Source organism: Scyliorhinus canicula, chromosome 9, assembly GCF_902713615.1.
Source record: "Scyliorhinus canicula chromosome 9, sScyCan1.1, whole genome shotgun sequence".
NCBI classification, from domain to species: domain Eukaryota; kingdom Metazoa; phylum Chordata; class Chondrichthyes; order Carcharhiniformes; family Scyliorhinidae; genus Scyliorhinus; species Scyliorhinus canicula.
In genome coordinates, this window is record NC_052154.1 from 169,120,160 (window position 1) to 169,133,378 (window position 13,219).

At 42.8% G+C, this 13,219-nt stretch overlaps 1 protein-coding gene across 3 annotated transcripts in view; it reads left to right on the top strand.

The window, feature by feature from the left end:
* The window catches only part of ipo7 (importin 7), a 100,455-nt gene that overhangs the window by 14,150 nt on the left and 73,086 nt on the right, over nt 1–13,219 (top strand). For all 3 annotated transcript variants that reach the window (XM_038808168.1, XM_038808169.1, XM_038808167.1), the window contains exon 3: nt 7,217–7,370. In XM_038808168.1, coding sequence (XP_038664096.1) covers nt 7,217–7,370 — 154 coding nt within the window. The remainder of the gene's footprint in view (nt 1–7,216; nt 7,371–13,219) is intronic.

Sequence of the window (13,219 nt, forward strand, 5' to 3'; positions counted from 1 at the left end):
GATCTGGAAGAGAAAAACATTTAAGTTCTGAATAAGTTGTAGCTTGTGAAAAGATGGATTTGAAAGGAGAGAGCATTGGGATAGTGAAAGATTTGATTAGGATTTGAGCTTCAGTGGAAGTGCAGTTGGGTGTGTGAAAGAAAGCAGTCTTGACAGCCAACAAGGTGAGCAGTTGCAATGTTAGAACTCAGTCAAACAATAAGGACGGTCATGCTCGAGCGGAGCCGGGGAGAGGGCGGGCTGGTGCTGCCAAATTTTAGCAACTATTACTGGGCGGCGAACATAGCCATGATCAGGAAGTGGGTGGTGGGGGAGGGGTTGGCGTAGGTGCGTATGGAGGCGACTTCTTGTAAGGGCACCAGTCTGGGGGCATTGGTAACTGTGCCTCTTCCGCTCCCTCCAGCGTGGTACTCCACCAGCCCTGTGATGGTGGTAGCGGCCCTGTGAGTTTGGGGCTAGTGGAGGCAGCATGTGGGAGCATCGGCCTGGGCCCCAATTTGTGATAACCACCAGTTTGCCCCGAGGAGTATGGATGGGGTGTTCCGGGTATGGCGGAGAGCGGGGATTGAGAGGATGGGGGATGTGTTCATAGAGGGGAGCTTTCTGAGTATGGAGGCGCTGGAGGAAAAGTTTGGGCTGGCGAGGGGAAACTAATTCGGATATCTGCAGGTGCGGGACTTCCTTAGTAAACAGGTGGCAAACAGAGAAGGGTGCTTTTTGTTAATGTCAAGCTTCAAGAAATCTTGATTCCAGTTTATGGTTATTGCAGTGTTAGTAATTGCAGAAATCGCATTTTCTTTACCGACTACCACTAGAAATGTAGCTACTTTCTGCATTGAGACTGGTATTTTTGGCAGATATGATGTGTTTTCAAATATTTTCTCCCATTACCCTTCTAAGGATGTCACATCTTGCAAGGGTACAGTTTATGTCACTGGCATTCTTTGTACATCATCTAGACATCCACTATTGTGAGAACGATGACCTTAATTTTCAATATGCTGTTTGATTATAAGATCGCAAAATTGCCTGATGCTGCCCTTGTCCAATATCCACTTTCCAGCAGAGATACCTGGGTAGTGATCAGTTTACTGATTTTTAAAAAAAATTCTATAGCTGAGTTCAGATTGGTTCATTCTTGAGGTTACAGCAATAGTTGTATATTGTGGATAGTTTGTATTTCCCCATTGAAATCAATTCTAAAATATATGGGTGCTTAAATTACCTAAACTGTATCTTATTTAACTTTTGGGGATCTAAAAGTGACCAGGTTTAATCAAGAGAATTCCTGAAGATCAACTAGAAATTGCAACTTCATTTTGAGTACAAACTATTGTTTTCAGCCACCTTGTGGTTTCAGTATTGGCCTAGGCAAGCACTTCCAACTTGGGAGTTTCTTGTACAGTGAGAAAATTAGACTTACTTTATCCATTATCATTTGGTTTATCAGTTTCAAATCTATGTGCCTTCTCTGATTCAGAGGTGTCATTCATTCCCACAAGCAATGTGAGATCTCACTGTCTGATGTATGTTTGCATGACTGCATAACCGTGGGCATATCAGTAATATCCCCCAATTAACTGGGCAATTATGTCTTCAGCTTGGCTGCTTCTTAAATCTCTTAAGGTAAACTGAATACCTACATTGTGGAATGAAACTTGATATAAATTGAGCTGCTTTGATTCACATCAAGATGAATATACAGAACAGCAATTATCTTGTAACTTGTTTGTTTTCAAAACTACAACTTCAAAATAGTAAATAAAATAGACCCAAATGTTCCCACATTGGTGGTTTGTCATCTTTGATTTAAGTAAGATAATTCCTGACTGCTTTCCTGTACTCTAACCTTCTTGGAATGATTGAATCATAAAAACTTAAGACTGAAGGAGGCCATTTGGCCTAAATGCATGTGCTGGCTTTTGTAAAACAGCTGTCTTGTGTAACCCTAGATTCCTGTCCGTAACAGTAAGTTCCCCATCCTCCAGCACCTGCCCTGTTCCTATTTGAAATTATTTATGAAATCATCTCTCTACAGTTTCAAGTTGAGCATTCCAGATTCTGACTACTTTAAATGGAAGAAAGTTCTCCTCAATCTGTCTTGTAGACAGGGGCTGATATAGCACAGCGGGCTTGTAATGCAGAACAATGCCAGCAGCGCGGGTTCACTTCCCGTACTGGCTCCCCGAACAGGTGCCGGAATGTGGTGACTAGGATCTTTTCACAGTAACTTCATTAAAGCATACTTGCGACAATAAGCTGCTATTATTAGATCTTTTATGAATGATTTCAAATACATGACTGTTTGCCAGAGGGGATAGTTTTTCCCTACTATTCTGTCAAAGACTCTCATGTTGAAAATCTCCTTTGCAATGATAGCAATCCTACCATTTCCAATCTCCTCATAACTGAGTGATTTTCCCTCCTCCCGGTAATATCTGCACCTTTTCTAATGCCTTTACATCTTTCCGGATGCGTGATGCCCATATTTGGACACAATATCTTGGCTGAGGCTTAACTGGTGGTTTTGGCATGATCTCTTTTTTTTGCTTTTGTATTTCTGAAGTAATTGCTTCCTGCTCTGTAGGTTGTTATATTTCCCACTGTTTACAACCATTAAAGAGGTTGAAGGTTTTCTTTCACACTACAAGAGATGTTGAGACAGTCGAATGATTTGTGTAATGTTAAAACTCTATGGGAATATGTCAATGCATTGACTATTTCTTTAAAAACCTGAATGAATGGTCTGTTTTTGTCAACCCAGTGTTAAAATGTATCTTTTTCCAAATCCCCCCTTGAAATCAAAGATAGAACACGCTTTAATGTGATACCACAAGAATGAATAAATAAAATGGATATTTGTATGCACAAGCTTCAAAATTAATTTGATGCTGTTTTGTAGAGAGGAAGATACGTTGTATTTATGGAATCTGTCACATTAGCTTCAAAATTAATTTTGTTCTGTTTTGTTGAGCGGAAGATGTGTTGTATTCATGGAAGATTAATCAGACCCGAAATCATTTTTGCAGAATGCATAAGCCATCCAATTCTACCCTTGCTCTATGCTGCGAATGATGCTCTTTATAATAATAATAATCTTTATTAGTGTCACACGTAGGTTTACATTAACACTGCAATGAAGTTGGTGAAAATCCTCTAGTCGCCACACTCCAGCGCCTGTTTGGGTACAGTGAGGGAGAATTCAGAATGTCCAATTCACCTAACAAGCATGTCTTTCGGGACTTGTGGGAGGAAACTGGAGCACCCGGAGGAACCCACGCAGACTTGGGAGAAAGTGCACACTCCGCACAGATAATAACCCGACCTGGGAGTCGAACCCAGGTCCCAAGCACTGTGAAGCAACAGTGCTAACTTCTGTGCTGCCTGTCGTGGTGGTGGTCATAGTGATACAATTGCTCTCTGTCCTTAATTAGGAAGGAGGAAATTGGTACATGGTTTCTGCTCTTGTCAGTTCCTATTGGGATTGTATTTGTGGGCATTGGGTGAAAATGTGATTGCTGTGATAGACTGACATTGAGTAGTTAGGGTTCTCTTTTAATTATATCGCAAGTGAATAATTAATACCTGGAACAAGGTACTGAAAGGTGACTGCTATTATTGGAAATATGCCTAAGTAACAACATGGGGAAGTCAATTTGAAGGAATCCCTTTACTCTATCGATCATGCATTTCCAAGTCAGAGAAGGCTTTTGGCTTCTCCTCCCTCTCTCTCTCTCTCTCTCTCTCTCTCTCTCTCTCTCTCTCTCTCTCTCTCTCTCTCTCTCTCTCTCTCTCTCTCTCTCTCTCTCTCTCTCTCTCTCTCTCTCTCTCTCTCTCTCTCTCTCTCTCTCTCTTTCTCTTCTCCTCTCTCCCCCCCCCCCCCCCATTCTGTTTTTATTGACATATTCTAACTTGGTCCTTTGCAGTTAATTCTTTAAAAATAATAGAATTTTTGCTCTGATTAGTTTAGTTCCTGCTTAATAAATCCACATTTGTAGACGTCTCAATTTTCAAATAGTTTCAACACTGTGTTGTGTTGGAAAACTGGTTTGCTTTTTCAAAGTTGCCATGGCCAGAGATGAAACTCATATGATACCTCGGTGCAGAAGGAGACCATTTGGCCCATTGAGTCTGCACTTGACCCTCCGAAACAGAACCCTACCAATGTCCAATCCCCATTCATTCCGCCCTAGGATTGTTACCTCATCTGCACATCCTTGGACAGTAAGGGATAATTTGGCATGACCAATCCACCTGCACATCTTTGGACTGGTAGGAAACGGGAGCACTTGGGGGAAACCAATGCAGAAATGGGGAGAAGGGAAGCTCCACACAGTCACCCAAGGCCAGAATTGAACCGAGGTCCCTGGCGCTGTGAGGCAACAGTGCTAACTACCATGCCATCCCGTAATTATCTTTGCCCTTTGTGCCAAATTAAACTGGTGCTTGACCAAGTGATCATTATGCTTGCATGAGTCTTTGGTGGTGAGTGTGTGCAGACAATTGAGGGTCATTATAGGTGAGCCTGTCTATCTATCTCTCACTTTTAAGGGTGGAAACCCAGGATTTGTTCTCTCTTCGGGAAGCTTGAGGCATCACAGCCCATTATTTCATTTCTGCTGCCTAAGCTAAGAGCTGGTTCAATACAAATAGGGATGACGCCTTGTACCATCTTGGTTTGTGTGTGGCTTGGTGATCATTGCATAAAATTCATTGGCACAGTAAATGCTCATCTTCACCTTTGTGATGCTGATTCATATAAAATTGATTTGAGGGGACAATGGCCTGGTAATGGTGGAAAATGTGTGTGGATGGTGTGTGTTTGTGTAACAATCTTCACAATAGCAGTGTTTGAGGATACAGTGCTCCCATTGAAGAGTCACTTGCACATTTTACTTTTATGGCTATTGCCTTGTCTTTAGCATTGCGGGTGTTGGTTTCCACATTAAATCATCTTCACATTCTTGCTTGGCTGTTTTTTGTGGATGCAAACTGGCCTACAAAATAGTCACTGACAACTAATAAATTATCCCTGTTGGTTGGCCTTTTAAATTTAAAAAAAAGTTAAATTCTTCCCGTTCACCTGCAGAGGGACCAGCTGTACGGTATTTTTAATGAGTTAATATTTCATGGTAGTTACTAACTTGAGCATTAAATTATTTAATTAGGGATTTTTAGTGTTCTGCAGTTGTTTTAGTTACGTAGAAATACATAGAATTTTACAGCGGAGAAACAGATTTTTCCAGTTGAGGAATGTTTTGAGATTTTCCTTCCTTATTTATTTATTTATTTTTAATTTAGAGTACCCAATTATTTTTTTCAAATTAAGGGGCAATTTAGAGTGGCCAATCTACCTATCCTGCACATCTTTGGGTTGTGGGGGTGAAACCCACGCAGACACTGGGAGAATGTGCAAACTCCACACGGACAGTGACCCAGGGCCGGGATTCGAACCCGGGTCCTCAGCGCCGTAGGCAGCAATGCTGACCACTGTGCCACCGTGCTGCCCCTTCCTTCCTTATTTATGAAGTTGTAAATAAACTCATCAAAACTTCAGATACTGTGAATACCAGAAAAGGAATTTGAGGAAGGGAAGTGTTGGTCTTTACAACTGTCTTTTGCTGCTGCAAGCAAGTGTCAAGAATATTCTCCTGAGCTTCATGATCTAATTTTTGGCATTTTGATAACAAAATTCTGATACCTGCTGTTCAGAATGCTGACTCTAGACACACACAACTGGACTTCACTGTAAAATTAATGATGAAACTAACAGCATTCACTTGTCTATTGGTCAGGAAATACCAGCACATGCATAGTTAATGGCAGAAGTGAGGAAGTTGCACTGCCATAATGTTAAGTGGTGGAGGCATTTGATATTGAAGTCCACGGAACAACATTAAGTTTCTGTTCTTGTATGATAGACCCATTAAGCACACCAGAAAAGTTTAGTGTTTGCCCATGCCAGTTTAAGAAAATGTTTAATAATTTAGTTTAGTGATATTAGTAAAAGTTTAGCCAGTAAAATAGTTTTACTTACTGCTTGAAAAAATTCCCAGGCACTGGAAATTAATTTTTAAGAGGGTAGTGCCTCACTCCTTCATATTTAATGGTTGGAGATTTCCAAAAATAAAAACTTTTTTCTCACTTTTTCCTTTCTGGTTCTTCTATTTTGCTCCTGTAATCCCATCTATCTTTCACTCTTTCTTATTTCTGTACTGGATCTAAAATTGAATTCTGTTTGACTTTCTAGTTCAGATACTGTACTCTACAGGAAGTTTGAAGAATTATTAAAGGAGGAACAAATGTTGCTCGTTATTTCCAAATAGGCCCACATTCCCCTGTAATGATTCTCCAATCCTAGTGAGTTCCAATATAAAATTCCATAGTAATCATTGGATAAGTGTAATGAATGGCTGGCAGGTTAGCTGAATCTGGCCCATGCTGTGTGAAAATATTTGCTTTAACCAAACAACTAAATCAAGTGTGACTACTTTGCTTAAATTTGTATGCGAGTATCACGATATACACACACACACCCATCAGTCCTGGCTTAGTGATTTTCTTGAAGTCTGAAGCCTGGGTGTTCAAGGACTAGTCCAAAGATTTCACTGTTTAATCTAGATTGACACTTAAGCGCTGCACTGTCAAGAGCTGTCCTTTGGATGAGAAGCTAAATTGCTCTTTTGGGTGGATGTAAAGATCTGGCACTGCTCCGGACTAATAGTTGTACTTCATTGGAGACTAAAAATTGATCTGGTAATTTTACAGTTTTGAGATCATTTGGTCCAACTGGTTTATGCCTGTGTTTATACTCCATGAGCATTATTTCAATGCATCATATCAGCATGTCCTTCTCTTCTCTGTTATGGAACTTTGTTGTGTGCTACTACTTTTCCTACATTCCAACACTGACTGTTACAAAAGTATGCATTTTGCTGTAAAGCATTTCGGAACATCCTGAGGTTGTGAAACATGCTATATAAATGCAGGTCTTTCTAACTCAAAATCAATTAAATTGAACAGTGATTTAAACTCAACCAAGCGTCATTTCTTTACAGAAACTGAAAGGCCAGCTTGTGCTAATCAAATGCAAATATTTAGTCACACAAATCAGTAAATCTTTCCCAAATTATGTATTTAAATTCCAGAATTGTAAATCATCAACAATGTTGGTAACTAATTTGGTGTCGTTTCTAATGACTTAATTCTCTCATAGGTGTAATTTACTTGAAAAATACAATTACACAGTTCTGGGCTGAGCGTGAAGCTGCTTCAAGTGATGTGCCACCATTTACAATTCCAGAGGAAGATCAACAGTTCATCCGTGAAAACATAATAGAGGCGATTATTCAGTCACCCGAATTGATAAGGTTTGTAATAGGAAAGGCTTTTATGCTGATAAACTCTACTGCAGAGAGTGGTAAATGCCTTGCTGCAAATTAACACATGTCTGTGAGCAGCAAATGCTGCCAGTCAATGTGAATTTGCTGCAATGTTCTCTAAATACTTGAATTCGATAATATTTAACCTCTATAGTTGGGGTCCGTTTCATCTAAGCCAAGAACACATCTGGATGCCCTATTCAAATCTTTGCCAGTGCTTGGTGGCCAGCTGCAAGATGGCTAACAAAGGCAGCTATGGCCAACTTTCACGTATTCCTTTTCCTTCTTTGGAAAATGTGCTTCTTTGGAGATGTGCTGTTGCTTCTGATCCTTTTTTAAAATATGTTTATTGAAATGTTTTCATGATAAACAAAACAATGCAAAACAATTGATTTAAGTTATCGTGACAACACAACAAACAATCAAAAGCAAAAATTAACTTTACTCCTCAACATTAAACTAAACTCCAGAACAACTGACGGTGGCTAGCTCTTTAACAACGAAGGGAATTAATGGCTGCCATCTTAGGTAGAACTCTTCAACTGACACCCCCCCCCCCCCCCCCCCCCCCCATGGGCAGCACGGTAGCATAGTGGTTAGCACAGTTGCTTCACAGCTCCAGGGTCCCAGGTTCGATTCCAGGCTTGGGCCACCGCCTGTGTGTAGTCTGCACATTCTCCCCGTGTTTGTGTGCGTTTCCTCCGGTTGTCTTCCACAGTCCAAAGATGTGCAGGTTAGGTGGATTGGCTATGCTAAATTGCCCTTGGTGTCCAAAAAAGGTTAGATGGGGTTACGGGGATAGGGTGGAGGTATGGGCTTGGGTAGGGTGCCCTTTCCAAGGGCCGGTGCAGACTCGATGGGCCGAATGGCCTCCTGCTGCACTGTGAAATCTATGATCTAAACAGATTGGAACCAGGAAGTTGAAATTTCTCCGACGACTCCTTAAAACTGGCAAACCTTCCCTCCTCAAAACTCTTGAAACCCTTCCCCTCCCATGACTTGCATGTTGAGTCCAGACCTGCTGGCAAAAAGAGGTGATTATAGCAGATGGGGGCCAGCAAAGTTTAAATGATGTCTGAGCTGCTTCCAGATTCTCAGGGTGGATACCACCACCGGGTTAGAGGAAAATCTTACCAGAGAATAGTGGAAATGTGGTTACTGATGCACCAAGGCGAGAACCCTTACAGGAACCCACCTTTGTTTTTTTTCACCCATATGGAACGCAAACCACTAAACCACTTTTAAAGCCAGACCATCAGGTGGCCTATCTCTGGAGGAATACCCTACGGATCCTTGGGGTCGTACCTTCCCAAATAAATGAGGACACTAATTTTAGTTTTGACAAAGAAGGACTTGGGGAGAAAATTTGGGAGACATTGAAAAAGAAATAAAAATCTCGGGTGCACATTCATCTTTTTGTTTTAATTTCAAGTACCCAATTCAGTTTATCTCCAATTAAGGGCAATTTAGTATGGCCAATCCACCTACCCTGCACATCTTTGGGTTGCGGGGGGGCGCGAAAACACGCAAACACGGGGAGAATGTGCAAACTCCACACAGTAGCACAAGTGGCTAGCACTGTCGCTTCACAACACCAGGGTCCCAGGTTCAATTCCCTTCTGAGTCGCTGTCTGTGCAGAGTCTGCACGTCTCCCCGTGTCTGCGTGGGTTTCCTCCCACAGTCTAAAGACATACAGGTTAGGTGGATTGGGCATGCGAAAATTGCCCTTGGTGTCCAAAAATGATTAGGTGGGGTTATTGGGTTATGGGAATAGGGTGGAAGTGAGGGCTTAAGTGGGTCGGTGCAGACCTGATGGGCCGAATGGCCTCCTGCACTATGTTCTATGTATGACAGTGACCCAGAGCTGGGATCGAATCCGGGCCCTCGACGCCGTGAGGCAGCAATGCTAACCACTGCGCCACCGTGCTGCCCTAGGGTGCACATTCATATTAATCGTCCGGATCCTGCCCGCCAAGAACAGGGGGAGGTTATCCCACTTCTGTAAATCAGATTTGAACCCATTAACCAGATTAGCAGAATTTATGAAACGAGGCCCAATCACTGGCCATCCGGATTCCCAGGTAATGAAAGTTAGATCTGGCCAGGTGAAAAGGTAACATCTCCAAATGGGCTTCCCTCCCTGGGGGTTTAACCGAGTAGTATTCGCTCTTATCCAGATTCAACTTATAGCCAGAGAAAGAGCCAAAGCTCCCATGCATGGGAACTGAATAGTGGATACTAGGTCTGTAATAAAAGGAAGCCGGTCACCTGCGTTCAAGGACACCCTATGCTCCACCCATGAACGATTTATCCCCTGCCACTTACTGGAAGATCTAAGTGCTATGGCAAGCAGTTGTATTGCCAGAGCAAACAGGAGCAGAGACAATGGACATCCCTGACTCGTGCCCATGTTCAGTGGAAAGTAGTCCAAATTCTTTGCATTTGTGTAAACACGACAATAAACAAATCCAGGATATAAAGTTTTGTCCAAATCCGAATCTCCGATATCCCCATCCCATTTTTCAACGTCTAGGATAAAATCACCTCCAGTTCAGCCACCAAAGAGGGGGAAAGGACAACATTTAATAGATGATGTATATTGGCTGATAATTGCCCACCCTTGATGAGGCCTGTCTGGTCTTCTGAGATCACCTCTTGAGAGGCAGGACTCCAATGCAGTGCCAACACTTTTGCAAATAACTTAATATCTGCATTTATGCGGCGGCACATGGCGCAGTGGTAAGCACTGGGACTAACTTGCTGAGGACCCTGGTTCGAATCCCGGCCCTGGGTCACTGTCCGTGTGGAGTTTGCACATTCTCCCCGTGTCTGCGTGGGTTTCACCCCCACAACCCAAAGATGTGCAGGTTAGGTGGATTGGCCACACTAAATTGCCCCTTAATTGGAAAAAAATAAAATAATTCGGTACCCTAAATTTAAAAAAAGAAAAACCCCTATCTGCATTAAAAGTGAAATAGATCGCTACCCACATTCTGTAGGGTCCTTATATTTATTAAGGAGCAGGGAAACAGAGGCCTGCGCAAACATAATGGACACCGAACCCCAAGGCAACGAGTCGTTGATCATATCAAAAATTAAAGGGGCCAGTTGTTCCGCAAACTACTGATAAAATTCAATGGAGAAGCCATCAGAGCCAGGAACTTTACTCATCTGCATCAACCCAATACATTTCCTGATTTCCTAAGGGCACAATGCCTCTTCCTGCCTCTCCCTCTCCTCCACTGGGATGGATCACCCATCCAAACAATCCATCATGGGCGAACTCTCCGATCGCGGCTCCGATCTATAGAGATCTCGATAAAATGTTTCAAAAGGCACATTGACCTGAGTCGCCGCTGAATTTGCACAATCTCCTGGGAAGCGTCTTGAGGCCTCAGCTGGTGAGCTAAAATGCAACTGGCCCGTTCCCCATATTCATAAAATACACCCTGCAAATGTCGCAGCTGGCTGACTGTCTTATCCTTTGATAATTCAAATTGTGTCTGCAACTTTTTCCTACTTGACAGCAACTCTGATTGGGGCAAGTGAGTACCGATGATCCACCTCCAGGGAGGAGTCCGCCAACCTTTGCTGCTCCGCCCTCACCGTCTTTTCCATGTGCACTTTGTAGGAAATGATCTCTCCTCCTCCTCTCTTTCTTCTCCTCCTCCCCCCCAAACCACCACCACCACCACCCAATGACTACTTAATAATGGTTCCCCACAACATGGAAGATGAGATACACTAACTTTTATTAAATTTAAGATATTTCCAATGGTGGTTGACGTGCGTTCACAAAACATCTTGTTCACGAAGAATGCTGTATCCTATCTCCACGCCAGGTGCTGCTGGGAGGAGTGTGATATTTAGTGCCAAATCAACTAAATGTGGGGCATGGTCTGAAATCACAATCGCCAAGTAACCACCAAAGGCAGGAGAGACCTGTTCACCACAAAAAAGTAAATATGCGAGTATACTCGGTGGACATGGGAGAAAAATAAATATCTTATCCAGTGCAAAAACAGCACCCATCTGTTCCATGAAAACCAAGAATGCCTTGGCCACCCTTGATGGAGTCGGGGCCTTCTCGCGTCCCTCTTCTCCCTACATAATGCCACCGGAAGTCGTTGCTGTGCTAATTGTAATAACATTTACTCACGTTTAATATCCCCCTTTGGAGAGGATTAGTGATGCTGAACCCGGGCGTTGCATATTATCCATTTCCTCGAGTACCTTATACAAGTAATGTGAGCTTATATAGTATGTGTTGGTAACAAGTGAAGTTGAGGTATTTTACTTGATATGGGGCCAAGCTGGATCCCACACTGTTTACATACAAGCTCTTGAAGTCGCTGGATGGTGATCGTGTGGCCAGGAGTCCTGGGTTGTTCTCTCTGCTCTGAATCACTGCTGTCCTTTGCTTTCAAGATCCTACTGCACAACCATGTGACATTTCGGTCCATTTTTGTTCGCAGCCGTTAAATTGCTCAGTGATTCAGATAATTAAAAGTGGGTCTCTGTTCTATGTGGACAGTCACACACTGGCTTAACTGACTGCCGTCAGTTAAGTTCATACCAATTATATATTACATGTAGTTTTCTTTCTCAAGCTGATATAGAACTCCTTTCAGGCTTACTGTTAAAATATTTGTAGCTGCTTTGTGTTGTATTTTACTGCTCTTGCTGTCTTTTTTTTTATTTTTTATAAATTTAGATTAGCCAATTATTTTTTCCAATTAAGGGGCAATTTAGCGTGGCCAATCCACCTACTCTGCACATTTTTGGGTTGTGGGGGCGAAACCCACGCAGACACGGGGAGAACGTGCAAACTCCACACGGACAGTGACCCAGAGCCGGGATCGAACCTGGGACCTCAGCGCCGTGAGGCGGTTGTGCTAACCACTAGGCCACCGTGCTGCCCTCTGCTCTTGCTGTCTTGATGCTTCCTGGATGTGGGTCTTGTAAACAGCAATGTGTGGATACGGTATTTTTCCCTGTTGATTAATAACCTGTTGGATGTATTAAGTTGATCCTCTGTCAATTGAAGGAAATAAATCTGCCTAGCAATTGGCTGAGCTTCACAGGCAAGGAGGTTTGGTCCTTGGTCTGTGATATATTAGCTGATCTTTGCAAAGGTGGTAAAAAGCTATAGAAATTAAAGTTATTGTCAAGTTGTACTCTGTGACCCTCAGACCAGTTGAGCTCACTTGGCTAGACAGCTGGTCACATCGACAGCAGTGCGAGTTCAATTCCCGTACCATCCGAGGTTAATCATGAAGGCTTTGTCTTCTCAACCTTGCCCCTCGCCTGGAGTATGGTGAGTATCCTGAAGTTAAATCACCACCCATCGGTTCTCTCCCTCGAGGGGACTTTCCCTTCACTCAGATCCTGGATAAGGAGAAGGTTGAATCACTTCAAGATTCACACATTTCTGATTACTATGCAGTAACCCCTACTGGATGAAAGCATGCATTTCTTTATTTAAAAATATATTATTCCAAACGTTCAGAATAGCTACAAAGCAAAGTCCCGTTCTTTCTCTCTCTTCCTCCCCCTTCCTCCCACCGCCAATGATGAACAAATATTGTCATGAACAGCCGCCACTGTACCTCAAAGCTCTCTTCTGACCTTTTCTAAAAAATTAATTTAGAGTACCCAATTCATTTTTTCAAATTAAGGGCCAATTTGTGTGGCCAATCCACTTATCCTGCACATCTTTGGGTTGTGGGGGCGAAACCCACGCAAGCACGGAGAATGTCCAAACTTCACACGGACAGTGACCCAGAGCCAGGACCGAACCTCGGTGCCGTGAGGCAGCAGTGCTAACCACTGCACC